Source organism: Ochlerotatus camptorhynchus, unplaced genomic scaffold (genome assembly GCF_037179485.1).
Source record: "Ochlerotatus camptorhynchus isolate MF236.1 unplaced genomic scaffold, CSIRO-AGI_Acam_v1.1 ptg000151l, whole genome shotgun sequence".
NCBI lineage: Eukaryota > Metazoa > Arthropoda > Insecta > Diptera > Culicidae > Ochlerotatus > Ochlerotatus camptorhynchus.
In genome coordinates, this window is record NW_027040641.1 from 284,856 (window position 1) to 307,756 (window position 22,901).

The window sequence follows — 22,901 nt, forward strand, 5'->3', positions numbered from 1 at the left end:
GTTGGGTTTGCAGCAGGGTTCGTTTTGGTAAACGATAAGCTGAATTGATGTCCTAACGATCATATAACGCGAAGGAGCTTGGGACTAAACCCACGGTCTTCTGCTCAGTAAGCAAAAACGTTTGCCACTAGGCAGACGAGCACCTTTTTAATCACCGAGTTGCTGTTATTACCATGTAGTCAATTTAACAAATAAAACGATTGACAAATCTTGAATGTGGATGGGCCTGAGATAAAACTCATGATGTTCTGCTCAGTAAGCAAAAACGGTTGCTCTAAGGCCACCGAGCCCTTCATATCACATAATACCGTTGCTCAAATTTTTGTATCCATTCAAACCCGGAACCAACGACAACAACGAGTTTCGCAAAATACGCGATACACAAGCGATTTTACCATAAATCTCTTTGATATGTAAGGACCTGGGACCGCGTTTTTCTGCTCAGTAAGCAGGTCACTGTAACCGACGATCTTTCAAATCCGAAAACTAAAAACTACGAAAAAGTACTTAGGCCTTCATTAAGTTCCACTTTCACGCAACGTTCAATGACAGGGTCCTATCCAGGATTACATCTGAAAAATCCAAATCTGGCCAACGCCCACCCTAAACCTAAACCTGTTCTAATCCACCTGAAATGACTAACGAATGGAAGACTTTGACTACCCAGCCATGCAATAGTCTCATTCCGTGCCTATCCTATCCTCATCTTTTGGCACCACCCAGGGGAGACTTGGTCCTGTACCCAATGCTTAACTTATCTCCATTCCACTCAGCTACTCGCAATTTCTTGTGATATAGTGGGCGGAATATTATTATATGAGACAATTCAATGCAGACGTCTTTCCAAATTTGGCAGATCGACAGGTAATCGGTGAGTTATCACGATAGTTGCTATTCAACAACTCGACAACGTCCCATCGTCAACGCCTGCTATGAGAATTTCCCATTGCAGACGCCAACGAAATGACGTCATCGAGCTATCGATCAACTACCCTGGTTATCGCCTGGTACCTTATAGCACGATGCTAGGAGGCGAACCGGAAGAATCGATGAGCTACCTCCCCCCATTGCAATGTAAAAACGTTATGGCCGAAGAACAGAAGGGCTGCCGGCGAAACACTCAAGGCAGCAAAGATCAGGTCATCATCGATGCAGTTATTGTCGGTCAGGCGAGCCAGAAAAAGAGAAACCTGAGCATTGCGTACACCGATTACAAGAAGGCGTACGACTCAGTACCGCATTCGTACCTTATCAAGGTACTGCAGTTGTACAAGGTGGACGATGGAGTCATCAGGCTTATGTAGCACGCAATGGGAATGTAGAGCACATTTCTCCACGTTAATGACGGAGCAGTGGTGTTACGGTCCAGAACTCTCAGCATAAGAAGGGGGATTTTCCAAGGCGATACCTTTAGTCCGCTATGGTTCTGCGTTGCGATGAATCCCCTAAAAAAGAGCACTCAACCAATGCAACTATGGCTACCATTTGAAAAGCGGAGAAAGAAACACAAATGTTACCCACACCTTCTACAAGGACGCCTTGAAGCTGTTGGCGCAAACAGTGGAGAAGTTGCACCGTCTCTTACAGCTTGTAACGGTGTTCAGTAATGACATCCGGATGGAGTTTGGAGTCGATAAATGTCGAACATTCAATATCCGTCGGGGTCAAGTAGTGTACCGTTTCCGCATCAACGAACAGGAGAAGATTCAGAATATGGTTGAAGGCGAAATCGACAAGTACCTGGGGTTCCTGCAACTGAAATGGATTCGCCATACAGCATGTTGTTGCTGGTGCCAAGCGTTGGCAGAAGTAGCGTATCTCGGTCGTCACAACGATGTCGCTAAGATAGTGAACCAACAACTTGCACTGAAGCACAACTTGGTGAACCAGTACGTACCCTACTACAACAACCTGCCCGGTACTGGAAAATAGTTGCATAAAGCTGTACTGGGATCGCGAGATCATTACGGATGTCCACATTCGTGCCAATCGCCCTGACATTGTGGTTTACGACAAAAGGATGAAGCGGGTAACCCTCATCGATATCGCTGTACCGTTAAATCGCAATGTTCAGTCAACGTTCTCGACTAAGATACTGAAGTACCACGTTTTGGCGGAGGAACTTGAAGCAGATGTGCGTATAGTTCCGGTAGTAATCTCGGCGACCCGGCGAATTGTTCCCCGTACCCTTATACGTTCCATTGATGAGTTGGAACTACGAAGAGAACTGAACAGCATTCAGAAAGCAGTGATTATTGGAACCTGTAGAATTGCCCGGCGGTTTCTGAATCATCATAACTTATCCGACTGAAGCAAACAAATTAGGATATAAGTCAACTGACGAATGAGATCCACAGAGCCTAACCCCCTTGGCATTAAGACAGCCCGGGGTAGGTGAAATTTTGAAGCATTTTTGCTAAGACGTTCCAAATCTCTATAATAATAAAGATTTAAAAAAACCGCTTCTATACTATACAAGACCCTCTCTAACTCCCATTAAGTTGAAGTATTGTATGATGGAATTTAGTCCAAACCAGATTATCTACCGTGTAACAGCAATGTGACGTAAGCGTCAAAATCAAAATTGTTCAGGAGAAGTTTTTCTCTGTTCAGGCATTAGAAATACGTAAATTTGCGCCGTAGTTTGATTTTAATCGATGATTATAATTCTTATTAACATCCTCACGCAAGAAGATCAAAGGAAAAATCAGATTTAGTTTTTGTTTAAATTTTGTCCTACAACGTCACTCTACTGCAAAAACGAGATTTCGAATCAATATTTTGCAACAAAGTATCGTTCGTAGAACAAACTTCCCTATGATGATTAATGGCCCAAATCCAAGTTTGTTGGCGCCTTCATTCCTTTATTTAAAGTCGGTCTCTGTTCCGCAATCTAGTGCCAATCACCGACGGATATCGATTGCCATCCATTGACGGCAATCGAATGTGTAGGAAGACAGCTTCCACATCTGCGTAGGATATCGCACCTATTCAACACACGTGGGTCGGTACCAACGGCTTTACTTCCCTTCCTAAGGAAGACGTGACCTGAGAGTTTTATGCCTCAGAAAAATCCCACCGACCTCGACTGGGATTGAACCCAAACCCATTGGGGTGTTAGAAAGCAGTCACGCTTACCACTACACCACCGGCGCCGGTTTTTTTTTGCGCCAATAGACGCTGTTTGTTGCACTGAATATGCATAAAAGTAAAAATCGGCGAGAGTTGCGATTACGTTTCTTTGCTGTCACACGGTAGTCTGATGTATTGAGATTTTCACGTCCGGTTGTATTGGTGCTATATGTGAGAACGTGTTAGTGAAAATCCGAGGAAAATACATAACAAATCACTGTCAAACTCATTTTGAGAGATCTAATTCCATACATTTTTTAGGTTAGCCAGAACAGGGTGTCTACTCAATCCAAGGAATCAAATTCCCTGAGTTTTCCAGGTTTTTCCAGGTCGAATGAAAAAAATTCCAGGTGCATACAAATTATACACATTATTATTTTATCTATTTATCCATCTGGAATCCCTTTTATGTACTTATTGATTTATGTTATTTTCGATTGTTCAAACTTGGGCGTTGGTACTTATAAGTCGGCACAGCAAAAAAGTTATTGAATATTACAGCAGAACAGATGCACATAGGTTGTTTAATATTAATTTGTACAATTTATGTTTAGTAAATGCACCAATAGTGGAGATACGTTAGTACAATGTACTTCTATAGCGGATTAGGGAGACTCTATAAGCCACCATAGGAACACATTGCACTAAAGTACCTCCACAATTGGTGCATTTATCCTACACATAATTTGCGAAAAGAAATTATATCCATGGGTGTAATATTGTATTTGGTTTTTGCAATCACATTAGTTATTCATACAGTAGCATGCATTACGTCAATCAAATATTACATTCTTTTTTGGTATTTGTGTGGTATTTTTTAAAATCAAGAATATAAATACAAGTAAGAAACCTGTCTATACTATTTCGATAAAACGATTTATCAAAATTTGATAACAATATGCTTTCAAAAACAAAATATCATTTTGATAATACGTTTGAGTCCAACTCTGTTTGGAAGATCAAGACAGAATAAATCATGGTTTCACATGTCTAAAATCTCTTAAGGTCCGTTTAGACTATCTGATTTTGACCGCCACCATAATGAAAAATCTGCTCGAATTTACTTTCGACACTGCTGGTGTTCACACTGCTTGCACATGTAGAAAGAACTGTCAATTTAGATTTTAATACAAAACTGTATCAGGAATCAAAAGTAAATACTTCCATCATGAATTACCGGAAAATTGCTCTAATTTCGGCAGGCGTATTTGCTTTTATTATTTTAAATAAAATGAGAAAGAGAAGATGAACTTTGTGGAGTAGGAAATGGTTGCTCAGGAGGAACACCGGCAGGGATCTGGCTAATCTTGTCCATCAAGAGCTGCGATATGAAGATGAAAATGGATTTTAAAACTTCGCCAGGATGTCGATACAAACTTTAGACAAGCTAGTGGGAAAAGTTCTCACTAGATATACATGATTCCTTGAGTTCTGAAAATTTCTGTTAACTACTCAATTCTTCAAGGTCTTCAAACCTTCTGACGTCCCTGAAGTTTTGTTTCTGTTCTCCGGTAAAATTACTTTAAAGATCAACAATCTTTCCTGACAATCTGCAAATTTCTCGGTAGCTCTATAGATTTCTTTGAAGTTCTGTGTGTTCTTCAGAAGTTCTGAAAATTTTCCTAAAAATCTACAAGGTTCCTGAATCCCTGAAGATTTAAGATCCTTGAAGATCAACAATTATCTCTGATGTTCACAAAATTTCTAATAATCTACAAACTCCTCGAATGTTCTGTAATTTTCTCTGTAGATTTTCATGGTTCAATTAATATCTGCAAATATCTCTGAACATCTATACAATTTTCTAAAGAATTAAAAGATTATCTAGAAATTTTTGAGCTTTCCGGAAGTTTTAGGAAGTATTCTGACGTTTTTCGATTTTTTCTGAAGGTGTGCAAACATCTCTAAAGATCAGCGAACTTACCTGAAGTTCTGTAAATGTCTTTCAAAATCGAAGAACTGCAGTAAAATTCTGAAAATTTAATTAAACATCTGCTAATTTTTAAGTAGATCTACGATCTACCCTGGGAACTTTTCTGAAGTTTCTAAAATTTATTTCAAATTCTGTAAAATTTTCTGAAGTACTGTATTTCTGCTCTAAAGATCTACGAACTCCCCTGAAGTTCAATACATTTCACAGTAGATCTTCGAACTTTTCTAAAGTTCTTTATATTTCTTTGTGGATTCTTGATCTAAAGATCGGCGAACTTTCCCGAAGATCTGTGAGTTTTGCTGAAGATTTGCAATTTTTTCTAAAAACGTACGAACTTTCTGACATTTTACAGACTTCTTTTAAGGTCTACGGACTTCTCTGAAGTTCTTTAGATCTATCTATTCCCGACTTTCATGGAGTTCTGCAAAATATTGTACTTTTGTACTTCGCTGCGATTTGTTTTTGGAATTGAGGTGCTTTACTGACATGTAACGAATTTTTCTGATGATCACACATTTGTGAGGAACTGTGAAACTTTCTGTCAAATTCCTGCAAATATCTTTAAAGTTCTGCAAAGTTGTCTTAAGCTCCGTAGCTCTATTCCCAAGATCTACAAAAAAAAACTTGAGGCTCAATAAATTTCTCAGTAGATCTGCAAACTTCTCTGATGTTTTGTAAATTCCTCTCGGGTTACCCTGAAGATTTAAAAATTTCCTTGAAGATTACCTAAAGTTGTCAAAATTTATCTGAAAATATTTGAGCTTCTTTGAAGTTTTAAATGTCTCTCTCAAGATCTACGAATTTTCCTGAAATTGTGTAAATATTTTTGTTTTAAATCGCCGAACTACCATGAAGTTCTGCAATTTTTACTGAAGATCCATTAACATTTCTGAGATTCTTGTGATTTTTTCAGATGTCCTGAATTTTTTTCTAAGTTCTGTAGCTTTGTTCTGAAGATCTACGAACTTTTCTGATGTTGAATAATGTTTCGAGGATCTCCAAACTTCTGTGAAATACTTTATATTTCACTGTAGATTCTTGAACTTGTCTGAAGTTATGCGAATTTCCCTGAAGATTTGCAAAATTTCGCTTATAGTTTTTTTGAAATTATTTTTGCTTGCTTGAAGTTTTGAAAATTTCTTTGAACATTTATCTGAAGATCTACGACCTCTCTTGTGATTTTGTTTTTATGAATTTCTGTTAATTACTTTTAATTTGTTTGTAGTTCTGTTCTCAAGATCTACGAACTACCCTGAAGCTCAACAAATTTCTCAGTAGATCTCCGACCCTCTCTGAAGCTAAAAAAAAAAATTCTCTGTAGACTCTCAGACCTGCTGTCTAGCATGCTTATTCTTATACAATACATGCTTCATATGCTTCCTATTGACGGTTGCCAGTCTCTCTTTTTTGGCTGTTTCCTTTTTACGACGATTTTGATTCTCCACATACAAATCAGCGAAGAGCGAGCGTGACAAGACTCTCTGAATGAACTTGTCTCGTTCGCACACGTTTTCTTAGCTGTCAGATGCTTGTCAAGTTCAGTGTCCTCAAGAAACGTTTCGAGAAACTGAACGAAAAACTTCTTTTGAATTACGAATGAAGTGATAATTGGAAAATTCCCTGAGTGGAGCGAACATTCCCTGAATATTCCATGTTTTCCAGAAAAAATAAAATTCCCTGTAAATTCCCGGTTTTCCAGGTTTTTTCAGGTAGTAGACACCCTGCAGAAGAAAATAATATACAACTTTACACCGCTATGCACCCGCTAGTGTGCGTGCGTTAAACGTCACTAATCTCTATTGGAATAGTCCTCTCCAGGCGGGTTCGTATTGGTTCGATTTGCGTGTGTTAGTGAGATGAAATTTTTTGTTAGCTGTGAGAAATTTTTTGTTTGCTGTAAGAACTGTCATTCTAAAGTAAAAATAAACAACAAAACGAAAACAAACCTTACGCTTGTACGGTAACAGTCAAATGCCCTTTTATAAGTAAAAGTTAACCCATTTTTAATAAAAGTGGCTTTACTCATTTATGACTAAATTATTTTAACAACAATGAGTTTCTGCTAACAGTTACTACTTGATTGGCATAATAAATTACTCATTAATTACTAGTGCCACTTTTATTGACAATGGGTTAACTTTTACTCATAAATGGGAGTTTGATTATTACCGTGTACATGGCAGTATATGGTAGTGTGAGTAAAATTATATTATTAGATTAGTGTTCGTGAGATCCTGCTTGGAGAACTCAATGGGCGCAATATTGGGGATACTTAGGTCGCCATTACGGACATTAATCATGACCAGCTGCAGCAACTTACAGCAAAAGCAGAAAAGCAAGTACGGGAACAAACCTACACAGCAAAAAAATAATTTTGATATCACATCAAAGTGGATGCACTACAATCATGTCGAAAATTTCATGTAATTTTTATGACCACATAAATAAACAAATGCAGTAAAAGCAGCGTAATGTCAGTTCATGCATTGTATTAATGATAATTTTGTCCTTTTTAGCAAGTAATATAACACCATATTTTCGACATGATTGTAGTGCATCCACTTTGACGTGATATCAAAATTATTTTTTTGCTGTGTATTATTGTATTATTTTACGAGATTTCTACTTATTGTAATGGAATCTACACACTTAGAAAAAATCATTTAAATTTCGATGTTCTGAGACTGACATATTCAGCTCAATCAATTCAGCTCAATCAAACGAACGTTTCATTCTCGGAGCACTTAATTTTACATGACATGTTTGTTTAATAGCGAATAGTGCGAAACCGAACTTTTTGCTAGTGCGAACCTCGACCTGAGGTAAGTTTTAAAAACAAACAGACCCAACCTTGAGCGTGTGTAAAATTAGTTATTTCTAAGTGTATATGCATTGTCATACAACTTATAGTTGAAAAGGATTCAGTGATGATTCCTAATGTTATTTTACATTGAAATTTTCTCTCATTTTCCTTTTCATTTAACGTGCCACGGTTTATCTATTGGTTCACACGAAACGAAACAAAAACCAAGCAAACAAACAGCTGTCAACCGCAGACGGCAGCGATGTGTTGTGTGCCTCTGTCAGCTTGTAGCTTAAGTTGTCAAAAAAGGCACTTTTCAAGTTCTAAAGCCGCTTATAGTGGCCGGATAGATAGTTTTATAATAAAACACCGGGGGAGATGTATGCGTATATACTTACTTGACTGAAGGTGACGGCTGCGCCGGTACTGTGAAAGTTCTTCGCGACCAGTTCCAGCGGGGAACAGGACAAAAAGGGCGAGCTAGCCGGGGGTGTATTATACCCGCCTGCTGCAAACAGCGATTCTGTCACTGAAAAGAGAGAGAGAGGAAAAAAACAAGTTAGAAATTAGATCTTCTGTGTTAACTGATTGTATAATATTTTACTGATTTCTTTTCTGGAAGTTTTTTTCACCGAGCGGGAAGGAGATTCCCCAGAAGAGAAAAAAGCGAAGTTTATAAATTCAAAATAAATAATAATAAAACTCGAAACCGTTCTCAGTTGGAGGTTCGATGCCAGGCGAGGCGAGCACGAGGAGTGAGAGAAGAATATTTGCGAACGAGCCGCGGCCGCTCGAGAAGCACGCTCGAGAGAACGCTGAAGTGTGGGCATAAAAAGGCTAAACTCAACAGAGAAGTCGGCGCGGACGGCGGGAGATGGAGATAAGACTCGGCGTGTGTGAGTGTATGGAAGACTTGGCTGACTCGGAGTTGAAGAGGTTATAACAACGCTGAAAGGGGAGCCGGTCGGGCGGGTGCGGTACCTTTAGTAAGAAGGTAGGCCTCCGGCTTAGAGTAGTGAAACCCGTTTGGAAATGGGTCAACCGAACCAAACTGGCGGAAAAACGAGCATTAGCCATCTCGTTCTGGTCCAGTGTGTGTATGTTGTGTTGCCGAGGTTCTTTTTTTTTTCGCTTACTGGTCAATGTCAATACCTAACCTATGCTGTTGTGTTGTTGTTGTTGTTGTCATAAAGTGCCGGGTCTTGGCTTTGTCTTTCATTCCTGCTGTTTGGCAGCCTTGAATTCATTTTTACACACGAGCGAATTCTGAGGAATTTGTAATAAATAGCTTAGTTTTTCATCCCGTTGGCTCTTTTGTTCTATTTTTCTGCCATTCTCCGCAGAAATGCATGTTTTGCAACATTCAGCATTTTCTTCCATGTCTCCTTGGCAATGGCATGGCATGCTGATCTGGTCAAAAGTCGGGGTTTGTGGAAACGTAACTTGTCGAGTCGCGTTTTCTTCCCGTTTTTTTCGAAACCCTCTCTCGGTGTCAAATTTCCTCTGCGGCTGTCCGTAACGCATCACAATTTCTGACATTCGGGACCTAAACGACCCCCCTAGCCATAGCCAAAGATCCCTTCGTTGAGCGTGCCTGGTTGCTTGCTCGTTTGATGACCATCAGAAAATGCATTTCATCGTTTCCCTTTCTTCTTGGCACCTTCCAACATGGAGAAAGAAAGCCCTTGCGAACATAAAAAAAAACTTATGGGGGTGCATTCTTGTTTACCTCTTACCCTCATAGTAAGCGCTGAGAGTTTAGTTATACCTCACGGTTCTATTTATCTTACAGCCCACATCTCGATCCCGGGATTCCTGGTTCATTATCGTCCAGGAGGAAATGAGAACCTTTACAAGTCGTCCTCTCCTGCTATGGCTTTGTTTACATTCACAACAGTGTAATAAAATTGAAAACGATACAAGCCGCTCGTTCGACGCAACGTATACCGGCGGATCTGGAGAAATCCTGAGCTGCTTCCTTCCAAGAATTGGCTACCTTTTTCCAGTATTTGTCGTATTTGTCTTTGCCGTTCTTGCTCGTTCACTCGTTCGACGAGGGGTGTTTAACCGAAATGCTTTGTTTATCTAGTTTCTCGAAGACGACGTTTGCGACGTACTAACAATAAAACCTCTTTCCTAATGTAGGTTAGTAACAGAGAGATTCTCAGCTAGTCTTCATACTCCGGTAGACATACAGATAAGCTGGAGTGGGATGATGATGGCTATCACCGGATTTGGCATCGGCCGGACATCGTCCGGGAAGTCCGGGTGCGAGTGACAACTTATTTCTTGTCCGACGTCGGTCGGTTGGATTCAAGAAGAAAACATGGTAACAGGATAACAACCATCTTCTTTCCCGCATGCACGCAGAGAAAGAACGGGGCGGGGGTGGTGAAGATCGAGAAGGACTCTTCAAACAGGGTTATGAATCTCAAAACAATTGTGGTTTTGAATGCTTTAAGCATCTTTGTGATGCTTTGCTCTCCGGAATGGGTTGTTGATATAAATTTTGAAGATAGCATCTTTATCTCTCGGACAGTGCTGGGAAGGTAGAGAAGAGTAGTGACGAAGTGTGGTCCTTGTGTCGGTGGAATCAGAATTCCAACCTTAAACCAACAGGTTTTTGGGAGGACGGAGAAAGGGAAGGAATTCCGAGTGGAAGGATGGGATTAATAAGTGAATAGTTGGAAAGTTATGGTTTAAGATTATTGATTTATGGAGTATGTGCATGTTGTGGTTGTCGAAGCTTTTCGAAGCAGCGTTTTTGTTGGAGGAGTTTTTGTGTATGCTTATGCAAAGAAGAAGTTGTAGATAGAACAAGAAATAGATAATTGTTTTAAGGTTAGGTAATTATAATCACAATCACTGATAGCAACAGCATCTGAATGTTAGAAGAGTATTGGATAGAAGCTGGAAGCACTCTAATTTGAGCGACATATAAATAGTAAACTTAAAAGACCTTAAAAGCTATTCTTTGGGTACACTTTATGACACTTTTGAACGGCACTTCATTAGCGGAGATGCTGATAATTTTTTTTTGCTTCATTGATTTGATTCAGCCTTTCATATAAAATATCATCAGAGCATTTTGAGCAGTATTTTATGGAAATTCTAAGGAAAATAATATATAATGGAACTCCAATAAAATTTTAAGATAACGCTTTTAAAATTTCTAAACAACATACCAAGAGATTTCTAGGAATATTCCAAATGAATTTGTAAAGGTTGAGAGAGATAAAAGCATTTTCTTGCGAGAATTTTAAGAAATACAAAGATAATAATGTATAATAATTTTCAAGAGATTGCTGTATTCTGCTTAAAATTCCGACTTTTATGAAGAACATTTCTAGCAATTACCAGAAAGAATCATAAAAGTATTAAGGGGAAATCCTTGAGAAATGTACAAACATATCTTGAGCTAAGTTCCATACACAGAAATGTATGATCCAGACAGTGCCGTATTAACGGTAAGGGCGATGGTATGATGGGGTCTCATAGCCTAGTCAGTAAAGGCACGATATTACCAAGCCGGAGGCGGCGGGTTCGATTCCCGGTTAGATCGAGGGAATCTTTCGGGTTGGAAATTTTCTCGACTTCCCTGGGCATAGAGTATCATTGTGCTTGCCACACAATATACAAATTCATGCATTGGTATTGGCATCGACAGTTCTCAATGAAAACCTGTGGAAGTGCACTAAATTGAGAGCACGCAATAAGCTAATTAGAGACATTAGAGCGTCACAATATCAGCTTCAATCGACAAAATCGATACGACGACGACACTGCTAGCTTTCTCTTTCTGGTGAAGTCGAACAACTTCGCAGCATTCAAGAAACCCTCTTTCTCCCGTTGCGTCATTGGTATTTTTTTCAAGATTCGGTGAAGCGGACCAATGAAAAAGAGCTTGACTTTGACAGTTTCGTCTTTTATGAAACACATCAACAGAGGTGACGGAAAATGAATATATTTCAAAGCATTTCTTACGTGAAAACACTTGAAGATTACACGTCATATGTTTAATTTGTCTTCCATCCACATACTTATCTAACGAAAAGTAAAGAAATCGGGACATAAGGCATATTAAACAAATGGAAGGAGCGGTAATAAAGGCTGTCTAAAGTCCTTTAATTACAGTACTTTTATTAAAACTTCAAAGTCACAGCACTAGATGGTAACATTTCTCCAGTTCGAACGAAATCTCGAACCTTCCTCTTGATGGAGCCCACCAGCGCCCGCACAGTGGAAACGGACACGGAATTAGCTCATTTCTTCCATTTTGCCCGCATTTGCAGGATGTCCTTGACTGCACTGCCCCTTCGTCGAAGTCACTGCTATGAAATTGCCCCGTATTTTTCGATTGGTCGAAATTAGCATGCCACTCCAGAACCACTTTGTAGTAGTGGTAGCTGACCAAATTAGGCCAAAAGATTACTTTGCCCCTATACTTGCGGACGAACGGCAATACACGCTTTTTCAGGCATTCTTCGATGTAAACTTGGGGATTTGACGAATGGTTCCGTTTTCAGGCCACAACTGCAAATCGCTTGCCGAATCATGGCCTTCTTCGCGAACTTGTCGACAAACATGAACTTGAATCTTCCCGGCACATCCAGTCGCGATGTAAAACTTTTGACAGGGAAGCTGCTTAAAATCGAGTCGGACGTATGTTTCGTCATCGATCAAAGTGCAACCCTTGTGTTTCGTCAAAACACGGTCGTACAAGAGCCTTGCACGCTTTTTGACCACGGAATTCTGCTTCATGTGCCGGTTCAGATGTTTACTGGCGTTGTACGACTTGTATCCTTCCCTGGCAAGGATGCTCCCTGGCATCTCGGATCGAAAGACCGGGGTTGGCTTTAACGCACCTCAACACCTTGCTGCGCAGCTGACGATCTATGGTTTCCACACTCAAGGTTTCCTTGTAGGTTTTGAGCACTCGACAAACTGTTGTTTTCGGCATCTTCAGCACTTTAGCCAGCATGGAACCGGACCACTCCGGATTTTCCAGGTGTTTGTGCACGATATGTTTTCTTCTTTCGAGTTCCTTTTGATCAAACTTGCACCAGCTGTTCTCTATAGAAGTGTAAACAAACCACTGTCAAAGATTTTCGATTCCCAACACTAAAGGCGCACTAGTAGCGCACGAGGGGCGTACCAGTTTACTTTTAGTCAGCTTTTAAAGTTTCGGTTGAAGGGATTGAAAGCCATACACGCTCGTCTGATTTTACCCTAAAGTGAGTAACTTTACTCAGTTTCGTATTTGTATGCTAAATGTCAAAAGCTGAGTAACATCAATTTAGCAAAGTGAGTAACCTTTACTCTAATTGAATAAATATGGAACACTTTACTGTTTTGAGTTAGATCACATGTAATAAACGTCCGAGAAATGTTGAAGCCCGGAGTTCAAAGTCAATTCCCCGAGAAATTCCCACAAAGTGTTGAAAGAATGAAAGATTCTGCTTTCAGTAAAACTGATCCGGACAAATAACTGGCTTATGGTGTTTTTCTTCTGAGATAAGCTTGATATCAGTCAAAATTTACACAGGTCACGTTGTTCTGAACTTTTGGATTGCGAACTTCAGAATCACAGGTTCGATCCCAAGGAAAGTTCACTATGATGGGATTGTAAGTAAGTTTTATGAGAAAATCGGGAAATAGCAATATGTTCAAAAAGTAATTCATTTTCAGAAAAAAAATAATGATGAGAAACTGATCCGTAAGTTGTCTCAGTTTAGTCCAGAGATGAATAATGTGTTACTTCCCGCATCGGAAACAGCACTTGAAGATGACAACATACTAGCTGCAGTGGCTTTCAGTGAAATCACTTAATAAGCAGATTTGTTATCAATATGTTGATTAGTGTTTATAAAATCTAAACTTTGAAATAATTCGGTTGAAATAAAGTAAATCGTTTTTATTTTGCTGCACAAAAGCTTCGATAAAATAATTTCCTGTGAAAATGTAAAATTCACAAAATTGAATAACGTTTGCTCAGTTGAGCTTATATTGCGAAACCCGGTTCTGAGTGAATTCTACTCAGATTTTGTCAAATGCAGACATTACTCAAAAGTGGGTAAACATGGAGGTACTCACTTTAGCGTAGTTCCACTTTTAACGAAAGTGAGTGGAATTTTACTCACTTTAGAGTAAATTTGAGCGAACATGTACACTGAACCAAAACATCATCCTGGCATCGAATGATTATTGCCTCACTCAAGCCCTATAACTATTATCAGATGATTTTGAGAGGATCTTCATTCGATTTATCATCTGTTAGAATATGAACAAATCAAATGACAATCATCCATATAATGAACGTTTTTAGATCGATTTGCGAAAACCAAAGTAGACATAAATCAAACATAAAATCATAGAATAATCGTATTATTTTCAACTAATTATTAAATTGAAATTATATGATCGATTTTCGGATGAAAATCAGGGTTGTGCACAGGGCAAGTCATTTTGCAATTTATTTATGATTATATTGTGATTTAAACTGAGCTGGTGGGTCCTTGAGAGACGAATGATGATGGCGAGGTAGAGCCAATTGAAGGGCAAAGATATTTATATACAGCAGATTGATGTTGGCTTCGTAGACAGGAGTTGTTAACGATGTCATTACAGGAGCGATTGCTCTGACTCTTGGGAAACGTATCCGTAGGTTGCTATGGGGCCGGGAAATAATAGGAAAACTTAAATAGTCGCATCGTGCAAGTGCATGTGGAAGGAAACTTATCTTCTGGCCTCGTTAGTAAAATGCGCTGACCGTTCCGAATGCTGACATTCTTGAACATTAAATGCATGTGGGTTAGCAAAATAATACCTATACTTAAATCTGAGCATTTCAATTCTCTTAAGATCTTTGAAAATATATAACAACTTTACACTCAAGTTTTCGCATAACGTGTGTTGCCATTTTTTCGGTTTTAAAAGATTTTATAGCTGGAATCAAATGATTTTAGTTATGGGACTATCTCAAATGATATTCCATTCGTTTCCATACTGAATGTTTTTCATTATATCTAACATATTTATTGCTAACGAAATACACACAAAAACATGTCAATTCACCAATCAGAAGAGCATCGCATGTTTCCGAATAGAAAATCATCCGACTGATTTTGTCGTACAGTTTTCAGAAACATTGAAATTGGATGCAACTGAATGATGTTTCATTCTATTAATGGAGGGTGATTTGATTCAGTGTAGGGAGGTTTCGTTTCATTACGATAATCGTTTAATCTCGATGTTACATTCATTGAAAGTGATGAGCAAAGCAACGACGAGAAACTCCATAGAGATTGCTGACGTTTATCTTACGCACACTACGTCACGTGTACGTATACGCAAAATGTTTTCAACGGGAAAAAAAATTTCATAGCGGAAAATTTTCCCGATGAAAACAAATCACTGACACAATCATACTTTAGCAATCTCTGTGGCCAGCCTTTTGTTCAAAGCGTGCTTCTTTTTCATTTTCATTTTGTGATGATAGTCTAGATAGGTGTTATAGAAACGATGCGTTGAACCTCGTTGAACACGTTTTATGAAAGAGATAAAACTCGAATTCGTTTTAGAGCTTCGAAAATGTTGAACCCTGGTCGCAACACGGAGAACAAATTCGTTAAGTTAAGATAACAATCCTAATAGTTATTTTCACATGGAAAAATATTGTTGTTTGAAAGAAACCTATAGTTATTCCAACATAAATTTGACCGTCAACTCAATCATATCTACCTAATAGATTCAACTGTTCATCTTATACTCAATTCAACTATAACTTTGATCAATTATTACAACCGTCAAATGTAATTTATTTTTATAATTTGGTTTCTAGTGATCATCATAAATCCACATACTTTTAAATTGTGATGCGTAGAGCAGGCGATAAGATAGCTGGCTCTCACGCAGATGAACACGGTTCAAATCTAAGTTGAATGTTCTTGTTCACTTTTTTATAATTTTGCAGTTGTGTTTTTGAGATCGATAAAGAAGCAAAACAAACTTCCATAATATGTCGATAATGAAGAGCAGTTCGTTTAATAAACATTGTAAAATTTTGCTTTTCTAACAATAGTTTTCTTGAATCAACTAAAGCATAGTTGTATTTTGAAGTTTGACGTTTGTTCATCTACTGAAAAATATAGTTGAGCCAACCGAGGAGCCAACTATGGACTATAGTTGTTGCCCTCTATATATAGTCAAATCAATTTTAATTTCGGGTTATCTCTAAAACAATTGAAGAATATAGTTATTTTGACCGGAAAAATAATTGCGTCTGCTATAATTTGTTCTCCGAGTAGTTGTAGATTTGAAGTTTTTCACCCAATTACATTAGATGAACTTAGAGTTATTTGTTTTACATTAGGAAAATCGGCTGGAGTAGATAATGTTAATGCTAGAGTTATTCAAGATTGCTTTCATGTCATTGGCCACATCTTGCTGGACCTTATTAATGATTCATTACAAACTGGACATGTGCCACAAATTTGGAAGGAATTCTTAGTGGTCCCTATTCAAAAAGTTGCTGGAACGATTAAAGCCGAAGAGTTTCGTCCCATCAACATGTTGCACACATTAGAGAAAATTTTAGAACTTGTTGTTAAAGGCCAGCGTTGGAGTATTTAAATAGCAATAGCTTGTTGATACCAGAACAATCGGGATATCGCGTTGAATTTGGTATTAGCGAAGTGGAAAAATAACTTGGAGTGTAAAGATACGATTGTTGCTGTTTTTTTGGATCTTAAACGCGCTTTTGAAACAATTTCTAGGCCCCTATTGATAAGATCAATCAAGCGTTTTGGAATTACGAGTACTGCATATAAATGGTTTGAAAACTATTTGTCTAACAGAACTCAACGGACTGTTTTTAATGATTCTGTTTCCAGTCCCGTGGGGCATAACCTTGGAGTGCCCCAGGGAAGTGTATTAGGGCCCCTGTTATTTATTATGTATATAAATGACTTGCGACGTGTTTTACGATTTTGCGACATTAATCTTTTTCCAGATGATACTGTGTTATTCATTGCAGCTAAGGATTTAGATGATGCCGTTTTACACTTGAATGAAGATTTGCGTTCTCTAAGTAGATGGTTGAAGTATAAACAGTTGAAATTGAATACAAGTAAACCTAAATTTATCGTAATTTCACGGAATCGAGTAAATGAGAACGTCTCTGTTGTAATTGATGATGAGACTATTGATCGCGTTCGATGCCTAGACATATAAAACGTTCAGCAACGCTTACAGAATTTAAAAGACACTGCATTTCACACGTTAAAACTGTCTTTTGAACAGTTATCCAGTGATTTTTTATGAATTGACAAATTATGTATCTTGACGAAGTTATCTCTTACGGAATATTTTGTATGGATAGCTGTCATAACAACTTTTTTTTATAATTATTGTAGCACTGCAAAAACTATTTCTGTTCGCCACAATGGTGATGATAGATTTTTAATATTTGATTTAATAGTAGATTAATTTAAAAAAGTAGTCTACAAAGGTTTGAGCCTCGCGCGCGTATTACGGATATAGAGGATTGAATTTAACATTTGATAAAAAAAATGCAATTTTGAAGCTTATTTGGAAGATACCTTGAGTTAGTAGTAAGTTTTCTGGCAAATGTTGGGGGTTCGTGAGCATTCTTTACATTGCTGAAAATTATGATAGCATCAGATTGCGGGGTTACTAGTGTAATAGGATGCTTTGTTGATTGTTCATTAACTCTTGATTGCTTGTAATACTTATGAATATTTTAGGTGGACAAAAAGGCGAACTAAGAGGTGGACGCCTGAGCTTTTCCACATTTATATCGCTGTGAAGCAACTGTAAACTCTAGAGGGAATTTATATCTGTAACTGAAACCAGTTCGATTTTGTTTGCAAACCTGGTTAAATTGTCTTATTTAATTATCTTAAAGATAAATCGTCCAGCTCAAAACTTTGTAGGGGTAAGAGGTGGGACCACCATCATCATCATCATCATCAATTTGAATATTTATTAATTAAAATTATATGTTAAAGTTCCAATCAAATTCCCGGTTATTTCCCGGTCGTTTTCGATTCCCGGTTAATTGACAGTTCTTCTAATTTTCCCGGTTCAGTGGTCACCCAAGAATTGTGATAAGAACTCCAATGGGAGTCCAAATTTTAAGATAGTACCAAAGCAATTCAAAGGAAAGTTTAAAGCATTACTTTTGAGTTGCATTCCAAGTTACTGCTGACTGTTAGTTACTGAAAACATCTGATCAATCTTGCTTTAGATAGGTACAATCTCCTCCCATTACAGCTAGGTGATTCATTCACCATTCTGTTAATAAATGTATCAGAATATCATTAAGGATAATTACACAATTTCTAATAAATTTCACTCGCAATACCACGACGATCGAGATAATCAATTACCCTTTTAAAACGCGACTTGATTCCAATCTCTTTCTTGAACTCCACGCACTTTCCAAAGTAGCTACCGGATAAGGCGACACGTGTGCTGATTTAGCTCGTATTTCCTGTTCCGTCGATCGATACCATCGCACCCGGCAAGTTAATGACCTAATTAAGCGAAGCCATGCCCCTTTATTTAGCTCGTACTGTGGTATGAAAATTTAGAGCCAAGCACAACCCCTTCTCCGCCTGCTCGTCCGTTGCGCCCCAGAGAGAGAAACAGTTTTAAAGTATCCCATCTAAATGGGAAAAGTTGGTAAAATGCTCCGTCATTCGATTCGAGTGCGACCACTCGGGCTGCTGCCCGTCCGTCGCACACACGTACACTTATACCGAAATTGTTCAAAACACGCGCTTGTCCGACGTGATGAGGAGACAAATTTCCTGAATATAACTACAATTTGATGTACAAATTTATTGCCTTGGGGTCCCCGAAATGCGATCCCAACCGGGCCACCAATCGACTATCGCATTTTAATGACGATGACACACACTCTTTCGCCTATATCTTCTCTATTACGAGTGAACGAACGAGTAGAACTATGGGATGTGTGGTCATAGCTGCTGCTGTAGCGGCAGCAGCAGCAAAACTGTTTGCATAGATTAAACATTCCATTTAAATGCAGCTGAATTCATAATAATAATAAAAAGGCTTGCGGGTACGTTCGTGTGGAGGTGGGTTCGCTGCATGCGGCCGGGCCGACGGTGACTTATGACTCTTGATGCGTTGGTGGCATGTTTGCATTAGAATATGGATGTGACTAGAATAGAACATGACTTGTACAGTACCGAACTGACGAGGGCGTAGGTTTGTACTCTACGCGTTCATCATCACAAGGAACTCACAGTTGGTGACTCGTTCCGGTGCGGTGGTCCGGAGAGACCGGAGAGCGATCCAAGAGTCAACAAATAATATCTCAAGTTGTTTCGAATGTGTCTTGATGACCGGGTTGCACGTGTGCAACCAACCAGCAGACCAAATTAGCAAACAACCAACTGGAAATTAGTGTAGGTAGCATTTTACTCGAATGTTATCAGTAGAGAAATGCCCAAATGCTGCTTGCATATCATGTTTCACAAAAAGTACATCTTAAACTTTATGAGTTCCAAATTCTGAGGACAGTGGAGAAAGTTTGTAGTTGTGAACCAGACTATAAGGAAAACACACTTTCCAGGAGAATCAATCCAATCAAGTCCCCCGGTTCTGTTATTTCGGGCTTACTCACAGCAGGACTTCTCCACTGCATTCAACAACACAAACGGACATCCAGAGAGAGAGAGAGAGAGAACGTGTCACAGAATGCATTCTTCGTCTAATTTACATTTATAATCTACTACTCTTCAGAGCACTTTGGAGTGGGTGCAACTGTTTGTGTTTACCCCCTCCGTTTGTCTACCGAGTCCGAACGGACGGAGTTTATAAGCAGTCCTCTCTCGTACCTACCGAACGACATGCTGTTGCAAGTAGCCCAGTTTCCAGTAAATGAAAATATGCCAAATGCTACAGCCAACAGGGATTTCAGCCAGCAGCCGCTGCCCCACTTGGTCAGTAGATATGCAGTTGGTTCGGTTTGGTTATGTTAAATACACTCGGTGCAGCAAGCAGCGATGCCCTGGAGGTAAACATCCATCCATCCAACCCGCCGTATTTTTCATCTAGATTTCAATTGAAATACGATTACACACGATGCACAAATACTACAGTGCTCAACACACATGGGTTGTGCACTTTATCATAGATGCAGCCGGAATGTCAAACTTAAAATTTTCATACTTCCTTCCTTATGGGATTTACTGAGCTACTGGAAGGCTACTACGGCCAATGCTAATGCCATGCATAGCTTGGGAATACGACCATCACGACGGACGCACGGTTGGAGCCGGTTTTGTTGTTGTTGTTGTTGTAGGAACCCTCCTCCTCGAACCGAACCGAGGGGCACGTGGGATGAATAATAAATCGATTTTATTTCCCTTTGTACACCCCCCAGGATTCCTCCGTCGAAGACGAATGTTGGGTGTGCAATGCATTCTCCTGTGGATCGAAGATTCAAGATTCTAAAAGAAGCTTATTGTTGGTTCGTTATCTCGTATGGGGCTAGAGCTGGAAATTCCGAAATAATAGAGGTTATGAATCGTCAAGAATGAAAAATGAGTTAAGAAAAGAAAACAAACATCGTCCCACAATTTGTTTGAACGACTAAAGAACTATCAACGATCGTAATTTTCTGAAAGTCAGTAGGGTTAACTGCCCCATTTCCGGCCTATTAAGCACAACCCGCACTTAGTCTTTCTTAATCTAACGCAGTTTAGCACCAAACGGAATGTTATTATTACTGATGGCTTCCAAATTTATTTACCATTCCGTATGTACCGTAAGATTTAATAAAGAGAAATCAATCGTTGAGATATTGTCAAAAGTCTAACACTGCTTCTTGACGCCAAACTCGGCCTAACGAATTGAAACGCCATTGAAACGCTAATGGATTCACTTCGGCCTATCGGATGAAGATACAAATTGATTCGGTCGGAGCGCTTCTTTTGTTTTTGGGAATAATGGGTGCAAACCTTCTCATCACGCGTTCTCATTGACTTCGTTCCGTAACTTATTAACTTAAGTATCGTACCAAACGCATAAATGACTGGCTAACTCTAAAATCATGGATTTATTTGAAGTTTTCTGCTCGATAGGCCCAAAATGGGCGATTAGGCCGAAGTAGTTCTCTACCCTACTGTCTGTCTGTAACCACTTTCCGGATGGACTCTATCAAATTCTACCGTGTTGTGACGCCAAAGTGCAACGTAGTAACAAAGTTGAAGATTTATGATCCCTGACCAGATTTTAGTATCGAACTCCACGTTCAATAACGTTAATGAATGAAACAGTCACGGCCGTTGAAAACAACATAAAACTTAGTATGACTTCTCTAATTTTCATTAAAATTACTTACTCAAAACTGAGTTGAAATATGCTTCATGTTCTGGAAGAAAATTCTAGACGCTTGCCGGTCGCTCTGCTCCTCTGAGTAAAAAAAAAATTTTGTCGAGGTTCAACATGGAGAATACTAAAGTCTCCCGCGTTCCGATGATCAGCGGTTTCGTACAACAAAAGGAGGAGGATAGTGACTCATTGGCAGATGGACAACAATACCAAAGTCTGGTCGGAGCTTTGTTGTACATCGCTGTCAATACGCGCCCGGACGTTGCGATCTCGACTTCCATTCTCGGACGGCGGGTCACCAAACCAACAATATCGGATTGGCACGAACCGAAGCGGGTGCTTGCCCATTGTGGTCAATGAAGACAACCAGAGCTGCATCACTGTTGTCGCGACGGACAGAACCTCACGAAAGTCGAAACATATCGACACTAAGTACTGTTTCGTCAATGATTTGGCAGCAGATGGTATCGTGTCCATTCGGTACTGTCCTACAGAGCAAATGGAAGCAGATCTTCTCACCAAACCTTTGGGTGCAGTGAAACTGCGGCAGCTACGAGAAGCAATTGGGATTCTTCCAAATGAGGTTAAGGAGGAGTGTTGAATAGTCGTAGCAAGCATTGGAAATGCAAAATCACTCCGTTGCTATGTATTTTCCTTAGCAACTCAACCACTATATTATACTGACCTGAAATAAAGGTTTTTTTCATTAATTGATCAACCATCAACTCAACTAGATGTCTCAAGTTATAAAGCTGACTTTAGAGATGTTTGAAAATATACAGGGAAGCTCCGAAAAGTTTAGAATAGTTCCATGAACTTTCAAGAATTTCGAAAAACTCCAGAAAACTCCCGGTAAGCTAAAGATCTTTAGGAAAGGTCAGAAAGCTTCGGGAAAGTTCTGAGAGCTTCAGGGCAGTCCATGAATATTCGAAATATTGTGCACTGAAAATATATTTTCGTTATTTCTCTGAAAACCGCTTCGGAAAAAAATGAATATCGTATATACCTACCTAAGACACATCTTTCATAAATGGTACAAATCATTCGTTTTTCCTGTCATCTGGCGCAATGCTAATATTACGCCTTATTCGTATAATATACAAATTCAACTTCGTAAAATCAAGCCAACAACTGCTCTTCTTGTCTCCTAAAGTGCTGATTGTGTGTATGGTATTTTTTTTTTCTTGAAATATTGTCGGTCTAACCAATACATGCAAGCTACCACAATAAATCAAATTACTGGTCGCAGTGGTTGTATGTCACGTAGGGTAGAACGCTACTTCGTCGCAATCGCCTATATTCGTTCTATCGATCAAAAAAGATCAATAATGATTTCACGCATGAATATTTACGCTCATTGTTCTCAAAACAAAAGAAGCGCTCCTACACTGAACGAAAACATCTGCAATACTTCGACTGATTATTGTATTGCTCGAGCCCTTTAACAATATGCTGTTGAATTCGTCATCAACTGATGAGCATCCATATGACTGTCCTCCAAATAAAGGATGATATTTATTTGAAAATTGGCTGCAAAACATACAGGGCTCAGAGGACAACCATTTAAGGATAAGATGACTTACAATTACATATGCTTTGGATTAGATTATTAATTCGATTGTTTACATTTCCATATTGAACAGCCAT

General features: G+C 39.0%; 1 protein-coding gene across 4 annotated transcripts in view; it reads right to left on the bottom strand.

Moving 5' to 3' along the window:
* wge (winged eye) overlaps positions 1-22,901 on the bottom strand; it is a 217,439-nt gene that overhangs the window by 61,951 nt on the left and 132,587 nt on the right. For all 4 annotated transcript variants that reach the window (XM_065221976.1, XM_065221975.1, XM_065221974.1 and 1 more), the window contains exon 4: positions 8,267-8,397. In XM_065221976.1, coding sequence (XP_065078048.1) covers positions 8,267-8,397 — 131 coding nt within the window. The remainder of the gene's footprint in view (positions 1-8,266; positions 8,398-22,901) is intronic.